Raw genomic sequence first — 14224 nt, 5'->3', positions numbered from 1 at the left:
GAGTGGCTATGAGCACAGGCTTTAGCACCTGACATATTAGCACAGATCTCTGATCCCCATAGTTCATGTCCCCGGCTCCCTACCACTGGCTGGACAATGAGGGACAGGCAGATGGAGACCCAATGTCTGCAGAGATTTTTTCTTTAGGGCGAGTTAAAGGAGGAAAAGGCTGACAGGTGACCACCAACTGAAGTCTATTTTTGTTCCTCAGCATATCTGAAGCAGAAGCAGGCACTTCAAGAAGCAAAAATGTGCTCACTGAAATTAATTTTGCACTTCCATTCTAAAAATTGAAAATTGGAACATAATCTATTAATTTTATATTATTTTATTTTATTTTGTTTTTATTTTAGCAGCTGTAGAAACTGAATCTGGATGTGATGTGGCTTGTCCATAGTTTGCAACACGGCTGGTCAATTAGCAAGTTGAAAACCCAGGTCTTCAAGGCCCTAATGTGACACAGGCTCAGGAGGAGGCCCAGAGCAGTCCTGTGCAAGACCTGGGCAGGTCCTTAGGTGCTTTTACTGAAACATTAGGGTCGGAAGACGTGTGATTGCATTTTGTCCCACTCTCACTTACACAGAGGGGAATGGAGACTCCTTGACTAGAATACTCTGCACCCTGACATCTTCTTGGCTTCCTCCCTCACCCCTTCTAGTCTGCTCACATCTCACCTTTGCATGAGCCCCACCTGACCATAACCAACCTCCATTTACACCTGCTCTCCACATGCTCCAAAGCTCCCACACTTCACTCAACATTTTCTTCTGCCTGCACCACTTACCGTTTTTGAACGTATTACATAAGTTACTTATTTTTATGTTGTTGCCTGTTTCCCCAGTAGAAAGGAAGCTCTCTGGAGGCAGGACCTGTGTCTGGTGCATTCACTGACATACCCCAGGCACCTAGAACAGGGCCCGGCTCATGTCGGCACTCAGTGAATGTTTGTGGAGTGAACATTTCTGCCAGTTTGTTAGTTTGGGGCCTAAAGTTCCCATCACCTGTTCCAGCACATCTTCACGGATCAAACAATGAGGATGAAGCATGGGGATTCTCGACATAGGAAGGCGATACATTTCTTACGGAAAATTGTTACTCTTATTTAAGATAACATATTCTATTACACTATTCCCAAGGAAATTTTAATATCTATTTGAGGTAAGGAACTAGTCATCACCACAGTCCCATTTTAGAGAGGAGTATAAGAGATTTGATTGGGAAGCTGGTCAATTCAATATGTTTCCGGGTTACTTGCATATTCTACATTTTAAGTTAGTACCAATCTCTGTTGCTTCTGAAAATTTCATACAATGACCTCTGGGCTCATGGGGAATAACTGTAACTATTTCATAAGAGACTGTGAATTTTTACTTCACTTTGAGTAGCAGCAAGGTTCACATTTGGTGGCAAGAATTTGCTTCTAACACTATATAATTAAAATTATTTATAGAAAAAAACGCAAGAAGATTTGTATTTGAAAATATTCAGGCTCTATTTGCCATATCTAAGAATGAACTAGAAAGCTGAAGCCACCCAGATGTCAAATATGTAGCTAAAGAAGGAAAAAAAGTCTTTAAGGCTCTCATGTATGTAAAGAGCAGAATATCATCTCTGGCCACATTCAAGTATACTGCCCTGGCTACGTGGAGTGCCTGTTGCCATGGAAACAAATTAAGGTGTCTGAGATCCCACCAGTTCATACCATACCTACAATACTGTTCCTATATATATATATATATATATATATATATATATATATATATATCTTACCCTGTTGTAAAAGTAGTATATATATTTTAGAGAATGTTTGGAAAACAGAACAAATACTTTCAAAATCACTAAGAGCTCCATCACCGTCCCAATTCACTGTTGGCAGTTTTCTCTGCCCCTCAATGTCCTGTATACATGGAGAACCTCCTGGTTCTTGAGTCTCTACCAAATGAGGCAGACACCTATCAATCAGATCTCAAGAGGTCTGTGGAGAGCTAATATCCCTCACCTGCCACTTTCCTCTTTCTGGCTGAGATGGATAGGAGGAAATGAACTTGTACTGATTTGCACGGCTCTGTGTGCAGAGGGCTCCCTAGCGCTACATACGTGAATCACCTAGAAGCTTGACCTTTCCAGGTGAATTCATCTACAGCAGACTACAGATTTGTAAACACTCCCTCAGCCCCCACTGGCAGCCTCTCAATGTCACCTAGAGAGACCAGTGGTTCCACAGGTGTTCTGGCATGATCTGGCAGCTGTTCAAGTCAACCCTTTCTCTTTCTTGATGAGTGGAGGCTGAAGGAAAGGAAGCAGGTGGAAGACAGCTTACCTGAGGGTACAGCAGCAGTGCCGAAAGGTACAGAACTAAACATGTCTGCACTCGCCGGGAGTGTCTGAGATGAAGACGGGATAAAGGCATCACCTGGAGTTGCAGGAGTCTGTCAGACAGAGAGAGGCAGAAGGTGCATGAGGCTCCCAGGAACCCTGGTGCAGCGGCCATCAAGGATGGGGAGCAGCAGGTGCAGGAAATAAGGGGCAGGGGATGCTGCAGAAGCAAGCCACGGTCCAAGCTACGTATATGGTATGCAGACCACGAGGTGGTTGTACGTAGCAACCACAGAACAGGAAAAATGATACCTACCTATAGAGCAACTGTGATAATTAAGTGGGACCATGCATTTAAGTCACTGAATGCTGAAGCAATAGCAGGTGATCAGCAAAGAGTGGTCAGTACCATGACCCTTTAGTGTGAGACCCTGCCCCCTGCGGGTATTTTCAGGCCATCACATTACTCCATAATATCTGGCTTTCATCCTTTAGGGGTGGTCAATTTAAATTGACACGCGTCCACTCAGGACCTACTATGCGTCTCGTTCGGGGCTTGTCACTTAATACACGATAAATAAACAGCTTGTCTAAATGAACAATCAAGCTTAGCGACTAGAGCAGAGATCCTTGTGTGCTGGTGCCTTTTCAGAATTCTGCCTGAATCTCCACGTGTAAAGAGAAGTAAACATTTTCAAGAAGATGATAAAAAAAAAAAAAAGAAACAAAAACAAAAGCAAAAAAACAACAAAAAAACCACCACAACAACAATGCCTAAGGAGGTGCAAATGCTCAAGTGCCCAGCCTATGCTGGCATCCGAGAGAGGTCTGGCGCATGAGCTGCTGGCTAAGGTGAGGTGTGCTGAAATAAATCAAATAAATCAAGTAAATCAAAGGGGTACTGAGGGGTACTGAAAGAAAAGCATCAGCCCTCAGGGTTTTAAAGGTCCATGCCCATTTGCTGCAGCCTTTTGCCTACAAAGTATGCCTATTCCATGCCATGACATCCTTATTTTTCTTTTCCCCTTGGAATAGACTGGGGCAAGCAATTAATCCTGAAACCACAGCAATTAGACAAGGCCATTTTTAGAGCAGCAGCCCGGGGGAGGAATGGCATTGTTCTGAGGATTCTTAAATACCCATTTGTAACGCACTTGGGTTTGGGGCCAGAAACCCAAGAGCCCTGAGCCATGAGCTGCTGCAGTAAGCACTTTTGAACACAATCAACGCCCTGCTGTTTCCCACACGTGACCCTGGGCGAGTCACATGTCCTTTCTGGGACTCAGTTTGCTCATCTGTAAAATGAAGGGAGGTTAGAAGATCTCTTCAGACCTTTCTGGCTCCACGGCTTGAGTCTCTAAGTGCCCAAGATGCAGCTGTTGCCCCTGGGATGGAGGAGAGGAGCTCCTGGAGACAGGAGCTGCTGTCCCCACTGTCACGGCTGCTCTGGACATCAGGTATCGGGAGCAAGGCAGCTGTGTCTAGAGTCCCAGGCGGCAGCTGTGGGCAGCAGAGTCTCGTGCCATCTGTCCTCAGTCATGAGGGTACATACAGCCTCTTCTCTGAGACACATTTTGCCAATGAACCATAGCACCATCCCTCCGGCTGTACGACCGAGCAGCACCCAGAGGAGCTGCCCCCTCCCAGCGGCTGCTGCTGGCGCAGCTGTGGCCGACTGCCTTCTGCCCACCTCCCACTTCCGGTGAGCGGGCAGGGGAGGCTCTGGAGGGGCCATCTCAGCTCTATTCTTTGCTATGGCCACAGGGTTGCCTTTGAATGCAACCGGTTCTCAAAGCACTGGGATTCCATTTTGCTTAGGTTTTCATTTTCAAATTAGGGTTCCCAGCAGTCTCTGTCCCGTTATAAGCAGTGACAAGCAATGGGAGACACACCCTGGCTGAAACTAGAGCTGGGACTCCAAAGCTTCATGAGAAGCTCCAGGAAGCAAGAAGGCAGGTGGGAAGTGGAGGGGCGGGGGATGAAAAGAAGAGGCAGAGCCGATAAAGGAAGAGACAGGAAAAGACAGAAAGGGCCAGGGCAGAAGGTGCTTCTTTTACTGGGCTGACCACCGGGCTGTGCGGGCTCTGGGTTGGCGCTGACAAATGCCTCACTGTGTGTGCAGTCCTGTGGCCTTTCTTGCCCGTATTTCAACTAGAGCATGTGCCCCGTGCAGGCAGGGACTCATCCCGCTGACGCTGACGTCTTTCTCCACTGCCCCGCAGGGCAGCAAGTACACGCGGGGGTGGGGGTGGGGGGGTCCTGTAATCGCTGATGCATGGTTTTACTTATTTCTCCAAATAGACGCATGTATCATAATTCCTTTAAAAAGCAGCAGAGGAAATTGAGGTTTAGAAATGCTGGTTTTTCCAAACCACACAGCTAGAAAGAATCAGAGCTGGAACCCACCTGTGGCCCTCTTTTACCCAAAGCTCATATTCTCCTCACCATGCAGCTGAAGGAGGGAAGGGAAGGGAAGGGAAGGGAAGGGACAGAGGGCTGAGCGGCTGTGCATACTTACAGGGGGAGAGGTTATATCAGGAGGGGTGGACATGTCCCCAAAAAGTTCTAGTTGGGTCACAGCCTGAAAAGATAAAAAGAGAATGATGTCACCACAAGGGAAGCCAATGCTGCCGGGCGCTGCTTTAAAATGGTATGACATTTTCCATCGCGGCTATATCAACAGTAAATCCAGCTGGTCATTACAATACCTCATGACCCTAAAGACAATGTCTGGGACGCAGCCAGAATCAATTCCTGCTTCAAGGTATCCGGCAGTTTATCTGGGGCTAGTTAAGGAGATTCAGGCTTAGCACCTCCCATTACCAGTAAATACCACCTCACGCTGACCTCCCATCAAGTGCAATGCTCTCTCTCTTCTCCAGGAGATAAAGGCAAGAAGGCAGTACCCTCAGTGCTTGTCTTTTATGAGTGCACACACGTACAAAGTGCCTTCGATGTGCTAAGGATAGTGAGACATGATTTTGTGACCACTTCTCAGCAAATGTTCCCCCAAACGCTAACCTGAGAGGTACAAATCATCATCCCCATTTTTACTGATGACTCAGCTGAGTCTCACAGAGGTGACCCCGGGGTCACCCAGGGCCAGGACTTGAATTTTCTGCATATAGAGCATGCGGTCAAATGACGGTCCCTGAAAGAGTCAGCCTTTAGGATAAAAAATGTAGTTGGAAGAAAAGAAAACATATCATTTAATACCAGGAAGGGCATCGAAAACAGCCCAGTATATACACTATTAATCATTGCTACCAACTCCATCACTGTAGACACTGTATCATCTATATCCCCATCCATCATACAGGAGTGTCTGAGCAAGGCCAGCCACAGCGGCAGAAGAAACCCTTTAAGATATGCTTGGAAATTAATCTGCATACACTTCCAGCTTCAGAGACCGTAGGGAGTCTGTGGCCAGGAACCACACGGCCTGCCTTAAAGTATACAATCATATGCTTTGTGCAAAACCTGCCCACTGAGGAAAAAACTCTTTTGGCTTCTCTCTGGATTTTAAGTGATAGTGACTGAGGGACCTAAAAACATCACTCAACAGAAAGGACAGGAAGAGTCTGCCTGCCTGCCATGCAGGAAGCCCGCACTTGAATTCTTCTGTAACCAGGCGTGGCTAGGTCTCTACACTTAGTACAAAAAAGGATAGTTCTCTCCTACTGACGAGTGAGTGGGCTCTGGGCATTGGGAAAGGCCCTACATCTGATGGTATATTCACTTCCAACATCTGCAACTCCACAGAGCTGTAGTTCCCTCATCTGGATGGCAGAGATGATAATATCTCCTTTGCGGATTTATTGACAATGCTATTGACAAGACTTTGTTTGAAGTCTGTCTAAGCCTGGTTAAAAAGGTACATCGGGGCACCTGGGTGGCTCAGTCGGTTAAGCGTCCGACTTCAGCTCAGGTCATGATCTTGTGACTCATGGGTTTGAGCCCCACGTCGGGCTCTGTGCTGACAGTTCAGAGCCTGGAGCCTGCTTCCGATTCTGTGTCTCCCTCTCTCTTTCTGTTCCTCCCCCACTCGCACTCTATCTCTTCCTCTCTCTCTCAAAAATAAATATTTAAAAAAAAAGGTACAAAAGGCTCTTTTTGCTGAAAGCAGCTTAGATCGGTTAATGTACTTTCAATTCTTCCCTTTAAGCTTTCAGACAGAATAATGGTGCTGGGCACATAGTAGGGCCCTACACACACACTCATCTCCTTCCCAACGACACAGTGCTTTGTCCATACACACTAAACACCTGTTGGGCGCTGGGAGCTGTGAACAGAATGATGAGAAATGCCAAGTCCCAGACTGCAGGGAGTTTGCAGTCTGGTGGGATGTTCCAAGGAAGTAGGTAATTTCAAGGTAATGTGTCAGGGATGGTGACAGGGGTCTCTGTGGGAGAGCAGAGAAAGGGAATCAGCTAGCTTTTGGCAAAGAAGCTTAAGGAGGGCTTTCTAAAGGGAACAGACCCCATCTGAATGAGAAAGGATAATCCAGGCAGGTGAAAGTATATGAGCAGAAAAGGAGAGGGGCCTGGGAGGTGTGAGCAGGTGGGCAGCAAAGCAATTTGTACGGAGTGTGAGAATGGAGAGCAGCAGGGAAGAGGCCAGCGAAGTGGACAGGACAGGGGTAACGTTGTGGTGGGACCAGACCCGGCCAGACTCTAGACACTTGCTTATCTCCGGGAAAGAGGCTTTAGCATGTTTACAATGTTTTATGTTATTTGGCAAAACTATGCCAATCCTTATGTTCCCTCCCAGATTCAATAAAGAAATACTTGTGTTTAATCAATTCAAATGAAGCTTCTGGGCTTCCTCACAATTGGGGCTCAATGCTTTTAAAATGGCCTACAACTATTTTCAGTGGTAGGAAAATAATAAAATGAAGTTAATAATTAAGTCACACAATTTACATTTCAAATGCGTTTGAACTCGTGGCACACTTTTACTAACATCATAAATATAATTTATTGGCTAATTTTCTCCTTAAGCACAACTTTTAAAATAACCTTCAGTCTTGAGATATAGACTTTCCTCTTGCCAGATGATTTTCACTCAAGGATTAAACGAGAAAAACATGCAGGGGCATAAAACATAGATTGTTATTTCATTCCATTGGATTTGCTGTTTAAATAGAAACTTGAGTTAATTAAATTTTATAGAAAAGGGGGATTCTTATAGCCATAAAATTAAAAATAATTCTAATAACCATATGTGATTGAGATCTGGAATCATATCTATTTTCACTGCCCCCCCCCGCCATGTTAGCCCCAGTCCTTTTTATTTGTAACCTAACAAACCATGTTCCATCTGATAATATTGTTGTAATTAATCATTTTAATGACCTCAAGAGAATTAAAACTAACCATTCACATTTGTAAAACATTTTATAGTTTATAATACATTTTCCAATACATGACCATCATGTTTGACGCTCAGTGAGCCCCGTGGTGTTGCACTTTGCACGTAAGCTGAGACCAGGAGGTGACACGTCTTGTCTGTGATGTGGGAGTTAAAAGAAGCTAGGCTTGACCCACAGGCCACGCAATGCCTCGTTTGTCTGTCACTTGACAAGCCCTAGTTAGGTGGCATCCTAGATAATGGGAGTGTGGCCACAATGTTCTCTAACCAGAAGCTGCGGTTCCTAAAAGGTCTGCCATGATGGACATCCGCCTAAGGGCTCTCAACTGGAAGGCCAGCTCAATATGCCCATTCCCCTTTCCATTACCAGCACTTTAGACATCTTCAGGTAGAGATGTGGCTGTCGACGGCAGATTCTGCGGTCTTCAGGTCCCGGGTATTTTCCAGGGTAAGCAGATTGATACTGGAAGCTGCCAAGCCCAGTGAAGGGGACAGGGATAACTCGGTTGTTGAGGAGGAAGCCCCTCGATATCTCCCGTGGGCCAGCTACTCCACAGCTATTCTTTGATATGAACAAGCAATGGTTTCTGAATAGTATCTAGAGTGCTGTGCCACTGCTGTTTCAAGATGAGTCCCCTGGTCCCTCGTTCAACTAGACGGCTGCAAGCAGACTCCTAGGCCCCTCCTGCAGACAGATTCTGAAAGCGCCATTGATGAAGGTGGAGATGTCCTTGGCTGACCCCCAAAACACATTCTCACAGACACACTCCTTATGTTTTGGCATCAGGAGCTCCTTCATGCAGGAAAAGTTTGGAGCCCCTACTGTTCATCAGCTGCTGTACTGAGAGCAGGGGATATGGGCCTGCTCCCATCCCTACTCTCAGGGGCTGGTGGTTGTATGGAAAGACAAACCTATGGACAAAATCAGGGTGGTGTGATGGAGAGGACAGATACAGGGTCACAAAAGGAGGGGCCATCTCAGGCTCTTTGCACATGCTCTTCCTTTTACCGAGAACATTCAATTCCTTCCCCAATTGCCTTTCCCACCCATCCTTCCGGACACAAATTAGGGGATTCTTCTTTTTCTGGGCAGTGCTTCCTAACTCAGTTTGCACCCTGTCCCACCATCCAGAATGGCTTATGTGACACTCTTAGGTCAGGCAGGGATTCTCAACCTTGGATGTACTTGAGGGAAAATACTGATGCCTGGTTCCTACCTCTAGAGATTCTGAATTAGGTGAAGTACAGCCTTGTAACTGGGACTTTAAACTCTCTCCTGGTGATTCTAAGTGACAGCCACGGTTGAGGACCCCCTGTCCTACAGGCTTCCCAAACACCCTATTCTCAGGGGTGATAATATGCACTGGCCTATGTATCAACCGACCTGAACAAACATCGGCAGCAGACCAGTGCCCCTAGTCCAGGGTGTATCAACTGAACAGCAGCCTCGCCTGGTTTTTATTCAAGTGGGTGCACTTTGCACATCCTGTTTATGTGCCTGACCCCCTGCTATACTACATTGTACTATACTATACCAGGCTAACCTGCCCCGTCTTTCCTATGCTGTGCGGTGTGAGCTCCTTGAGGACAGAGTCTGTGCCCTCCTGCTCTACCGAACCTCTAGCATCTATCAGAGTTCCTGGGACATTCTGGGAGCTTGAAACATATTTGTTGGATGAAAACAAGAGCGTGTCAGTTCCTCTGCAACACAAGCTCAGCACGCACACACGTATCAACATACACATGCCATCTGACCTCATCACAGAGCTCACCTGTGAACATTAGACTAGACACCCCCGGAGCACAGCCGGCACCTGCCATTCACGCAGGCTGGATGAGAATATGGAAGGCATGAGAATGGCCAGAACGACCCTCATTTTAAAGAGCCCGGAGGCCTTACCTTTGTTGCCTCTAAAATCTCATCAAAGTCAGTCGGCAGGTTTCTGTTCTGTAACCACAAGGCATGACTTATGAGCATGAAATGAACAATGGGATGATGACGTGGAATGGTTAACCGGGCAGGGCCCTCTCCTTCTTACCGGGGTGGCCGCAGCAAACCGTTCTTCAAAATCCTCGAATGGATGGCCGTTCTGAAAGGGTAAGGGATGATGAATGAGGACGAAGAGCATGACACACAAATGGCATGGATTTATGAGTGAGGATGATGGCATCTGCAGTTACACCAGGCAGGAGCTGTGGCCAGTGTACTAGGAAAGCCCTGGACGTGTTCCCAGCAGAAGCGGGTGATACAACACGGGCCTGATTAGGAAACACAGCAAGGGTAAGTTTGTATGTTTCAAGCCTATCTTCCTGCGATTACAGACATTACCCAGCCAGCCTCCATGGTTGGGGGGGGGGGGGGGCAGCAGATAAGAGCACGATGTTTAGGGGCGCCTGGGTGGCTCAGTCGGTTGAGCGTCCGACTTGAGCTCAGGTCACGATCTCGCGGTTCGTGAGTTTGAGCCCCGCGTCGGGCTCTGGGCTGATGGCTCAGAGCCTGGAGCCTGCTTCCGATTCTGTGTCTCCCTCTCTCTCTGCCCCTCCCCCATTCATGCTCTGTCTCTCTCTGTCTCAAAAATAAATAAACATTAAAAAAAAAATTAAAAAAAAAAAGAGCACGATGTTTACGCTCAACATTTTGGTTTTACAAATTAAAAATACTACCATGTGCTTTAGTCAAACTCTTTGGAGCAGTCTGTGACCAGCTGGTTTTGTAAGTGCCCTGCTGCATGTTGCCCCTATGCTTGAAATGCTCTTCTTCTCACCTCTGCAAGCTCAAAGCCCAGCTGGAAGGCCACCTCTTCCATGAAGCTTTCCTTGATCCTCTGAGCTGAAAATCATCAGAGGGATGGGATATCCATTGTGCTTCCTGGAGCAGGGACCAAGCTGTATTTATTCCTGAATCCTGGCTGCTCACAGAGGAAGTGGCACATAGCCATGCTCAAGAATACAGGAATGAATGCACGTTGTAGAAGTAGCTGGCAGGTGACCAAATCTAATCGTTTTGTTAATTTTCTCATTTTACTGTTTACGATTATTGAGAATTTGGCTAAACCACCTGATACTGCTGCAATGGCATTCATTTATGTGGCTCAGCTGCAGGGGCCTTGAAGGGACACGAGCCTCTCCCATGAAGCTATGAGGCAGGCTCTAGATAAACACCCTGCAGAGTCACAAGTAATTCTAAGCTCCTGGAATGCCTCCCTCAGTAGCCTTGTGGTTGGCAGTCTCTCTGGCTTCCCAGGGCCTTAAGGTCCCTGTAGAGCTTACCAAAACCTTGCTCTTTTTGGTGCAAATGGACCACTCTGGCCTCAGTCCAGGGAACCCAAAGCACTTCACTGTGGGTCTTAATAAAGGCACGTGTCTTCAGTCCTGCCCTGCTTTCTCTACCTGCCCCCTGCCTCGACCTTTCCCAAGTGATCTCCCGAGGTGCGCTATGTACCTCCTCCAGGACCTATAGTAATAAACTTCTCTAGTACAATTTCCTTTCAGTCTTTTGTTGTTCTCTCACCATCTGATACCTTGGTGGTCTGCTAAACAAATATTAATTACCAAAGTCGCAGTGATAATATATATTATAGATAATATACATAACATCTATTATATATATGTTTTTAATCATCATGTTTTGGCCACTATGTACAAGCTAATTACGTTTTGGATGGTATCCAAGTAGTGCAGCATTAATATAAATCTGACAATATTAACACTGAAATGGAGTTATTATGCATGAACAGAAAGAACTGAATCATTTCCCACTTTGGAGGAGAGCTTCCTGTTGGCAATGAAGGAGTGGAGAAACCATCCCCCATAATCATCTCCACCCTGTCTGCAGAAAAGGTGACTGTTAGGTCAGTCAGCCCCATTTACAGAGAAGCAGGGCCAAAAACCCAATGTGGCCGTGCCTACCACAGCCACCACCACTTCTGTCCTCAACCACCTGCTTCCATCAGGCCCTGGCTTGCCAGAGGTCAACGGTGGCAAAGAGGAGAGGAAGGGCAACCACATCAGATAACCACATAAATTATTGTGATGATGATTCTATTTGGCCAGAGGTGGAGAGAGGTAGTGAGACAGTATTAGCCTAAGTGATCCTGTAATCTATGGTGTGGCCTAAAAGGTTAAGGTTATGTCGCTACATCCTTTATAAATTCACACACTTCTAGGGATTTATGGCACAGCCCCTACCATCTAGCTCTGGGTCATAACTTTTAATAAAAACATTTTTTAGTGTCCAAAATCTCATTACATCTGTCCAATATAAAAAAGCAAATGGCTTCAGAGCATGATGGATGAATTAAATAAATTTGAAAAACAGCCTGTTGTAGACTCTCATAAAACCCCCACCATATAATGAAAATGTGTGAGGATAACCAGCACTGGTGTGAGTCCGTCACTTTCCTGGTGACAGAAGAGGTGGCCTTTGGTGAGGTGTGGGGCTGCGGTGTGAGGAGGCCATTTCTATCCATTCAGACGAAGCTCGGTCTGGACGTGTGAGGTGAGCAAAGGCATCTGTCAGGAGTCACGGAGATGTGGGCTGAACCCTGGCCGTGCCACACGTGGGCTGTGCGATCCTGGACAAACCGGTCAACCTCAGTTTTCTCGTCTTTAAAGTGCGGATGATAATGCTAACATTGCCTCAGGTTTATCGAGAGGATTACTTGAGATGTGTGTGTGAGGTCTCGTTTGGTGCTTGGCACACGGTAGATGTTCAATAAACAGGAGCCGTTCCTAGTATCGTCTCAGCCTGTGTCATTTGGCCCGCTTTTGGGATGCAGAGGCACACATTTTTTAATGTTAGGAAACGACTAGTATATGACATTTGGAAAATGAAAGAGGAAGAAGAAGAAAAATCTTAAGGGAGGCCCCTCTTTAGAAAGTACCCCTGCCTGAGAGCCCAGACCAGATCCCATGTAGAAGGATGCCCCACATGTCCTGGCCCTCGTCCTGATCCCCTCAGTCCATTCTTGACCCTGCCTTCTTCCTTGAATCTCCTTTCTGGCCACAGTCTTGCCTGATCATCCTCCTGTCCTGTCACCACAAGCACCTTCCTGTTGTGATCCTGGCTCAGTCATTCCTTGGACCCCTTTCTTCCCGTCTGGGGCAAGCCTCAGGGATAGTCAGAGCATTGCATCCAGCCAGTGGGGAGATCGTGCCATCCATGCACTTCCTGCCCGTTGAGTCTCACGGCCAGGACCTGGGGTCCATTCCCAAGTCCTCCCAACTCACAGCTTGCTTTACCCACAATTACTATTAGAGTTTTCATTCACTCATCTTCAAGTCTTTTCCCCACCTTATAGATTTCTCACACTTATTATGGTGGCAGGCATGCAGCTTTGTATTCTACTTTTCAAGACACAATACCAGCTCACATTTACTCAAACCATCCACTTCCAGTGAGGATGTAACAGAAGAGGCTCTCTTGTGTTGTTTCAAGACAGTTCTAGCCTGAATCTTCATGAAGACATGGAAGTAAAGCCTCCACCGGGAGTCTATCTTCCCAGAGTCTCTGTTGGGAGCAGTGGGGACACTGTTGTCCCATAACTGAGTAAAGTAACTATTAAGACCAGACTCACGTTATTAATCTTACAGCCAACGTGACAGTCGATGAGATGGGACGTGAACACGTCAAAAAGGACGAAAATATATTTACGGCTGCCAAATCAGAACCTCGTGTGGTTCTCACCCCTGGCTGCACAAGGTAATCCTTTAGGGGGAGCTTTCTCCAAACTACTGATGATGCCTGAGCCCCGCCATCAAAGATTTGGTTGTAATGGTCTGGGGTGGGACCCCGCATCAGTCGGTTCTAAGAGATCCCCAGGTGACTCTAACGTGAAGCCAGACTTGGGAATCACTGTGCTGGGGAATGAACTCTCTGTAGGAATAATTAGTGAAAGTCCTACTGGGAAAACTGAACACATCTTGATTGATTATATAATTGATTAATTAATTTCTTTAACAAACACTCACCGGGTACTTTTCACATGCCAAACTCTGGCTAGGCACTGAAGATACAGAGACGAATAATACATGGTCCTTGTTCTTCTGAAGCTCTGAGCAGAGCAAGAATATATAATCATTCTAGTTTGGGAGTGGGGTAGGAGTGGGACAGGGAGGGTGCAAGGCATCTAGATCTAAACTCAGAACTCAGGCCAAAGCTGCAAAAGAATGAATTCAATTACCCACTTAGAAAGCTCAAGAGAAATGGATTAACCTAAGTGAGTTGTAACTACACCAAAGTGGCTACTATTAAGGCACCTAGTGATTCCAGGCATTCGAATGCATGTGCCTTTTCCTGGTGAGTGAGCTAACAAGGAAGACACACGCTAATGAAGACGAATTCCTGCTGTGGTATCTAGGGATTTAGCTTTTTGTCACCTTTAGCCAAGAGTAAACAGCTGTTTTCCTACTTCCTGACAGACAGACAGACAGACAGGCAGACACAGGCAGACAGACAGACAGACACACACACACACACACACACACACACATACACACACACCTGTTTGGCAAATGAAGAACAAAGTGGGGGTGGGGG

The 14224-nt window shown here is 46.5% G+C and overlaps 1 protein-coding gene across 19 annotated transcripts in view; it reads right to left on the bottom strand.

Annotated features, from left to right (window-relative positions):
- Positions 1-14224, bottom strand: part of DAB1 (DAB adaptor protein 1) — a 1137940-nt gene that overhangs the window by 25189 nt on the left and 1098527 nt on the right. For 12 of the 19 annotated variants that reach the window (XM_078451862.2, XM_078451864.2, XM_078451865.2 and 9 more), the window contains 4 exons: positions 9726-9776; positions 9587-9634; positions 4835-4897; positions 2321-2429 (listed from right to left, as the gene is read on the bottom strand). In XM_078451862.2, the coding sequence (XP_078307988.1) occupies positions 2321-2429; positions 4835-4897; positions 9587-9634; positions 9726-9776 (271 nt within the window). The remainder of the gene's footprint in view (positions 1-2320; positions 2430-4834; positions 4898-9586; positions 9635-9725; positions 9777-14224) is intronic. The other 7 variants (XM_060626805.3, XM_060626807.3, XM_078451875.2 and 4 more) reach the window with 2 other exon arrangements.

This window comes from Panthera onca, chromosome C1 (assembly GCF_046562875.1).
Source record: "Panthera onca isolate mPanOnc1 chromosome C1, mPanOnc1 haplotype 2, whole genome shotgun sequence".
Classification (NCBI taxonomy): domain Eukaryota; kingdom Metazoa; phylum Chordata; class Mammalia; order Carnivora; family Felidae; genus Panthera; species Panthera onca.
The sequence above is the reverse complement of the archived record's forward strand: the minus strand, read 5'-3'. Positions and strand labels throughout refer to the sequence as shown.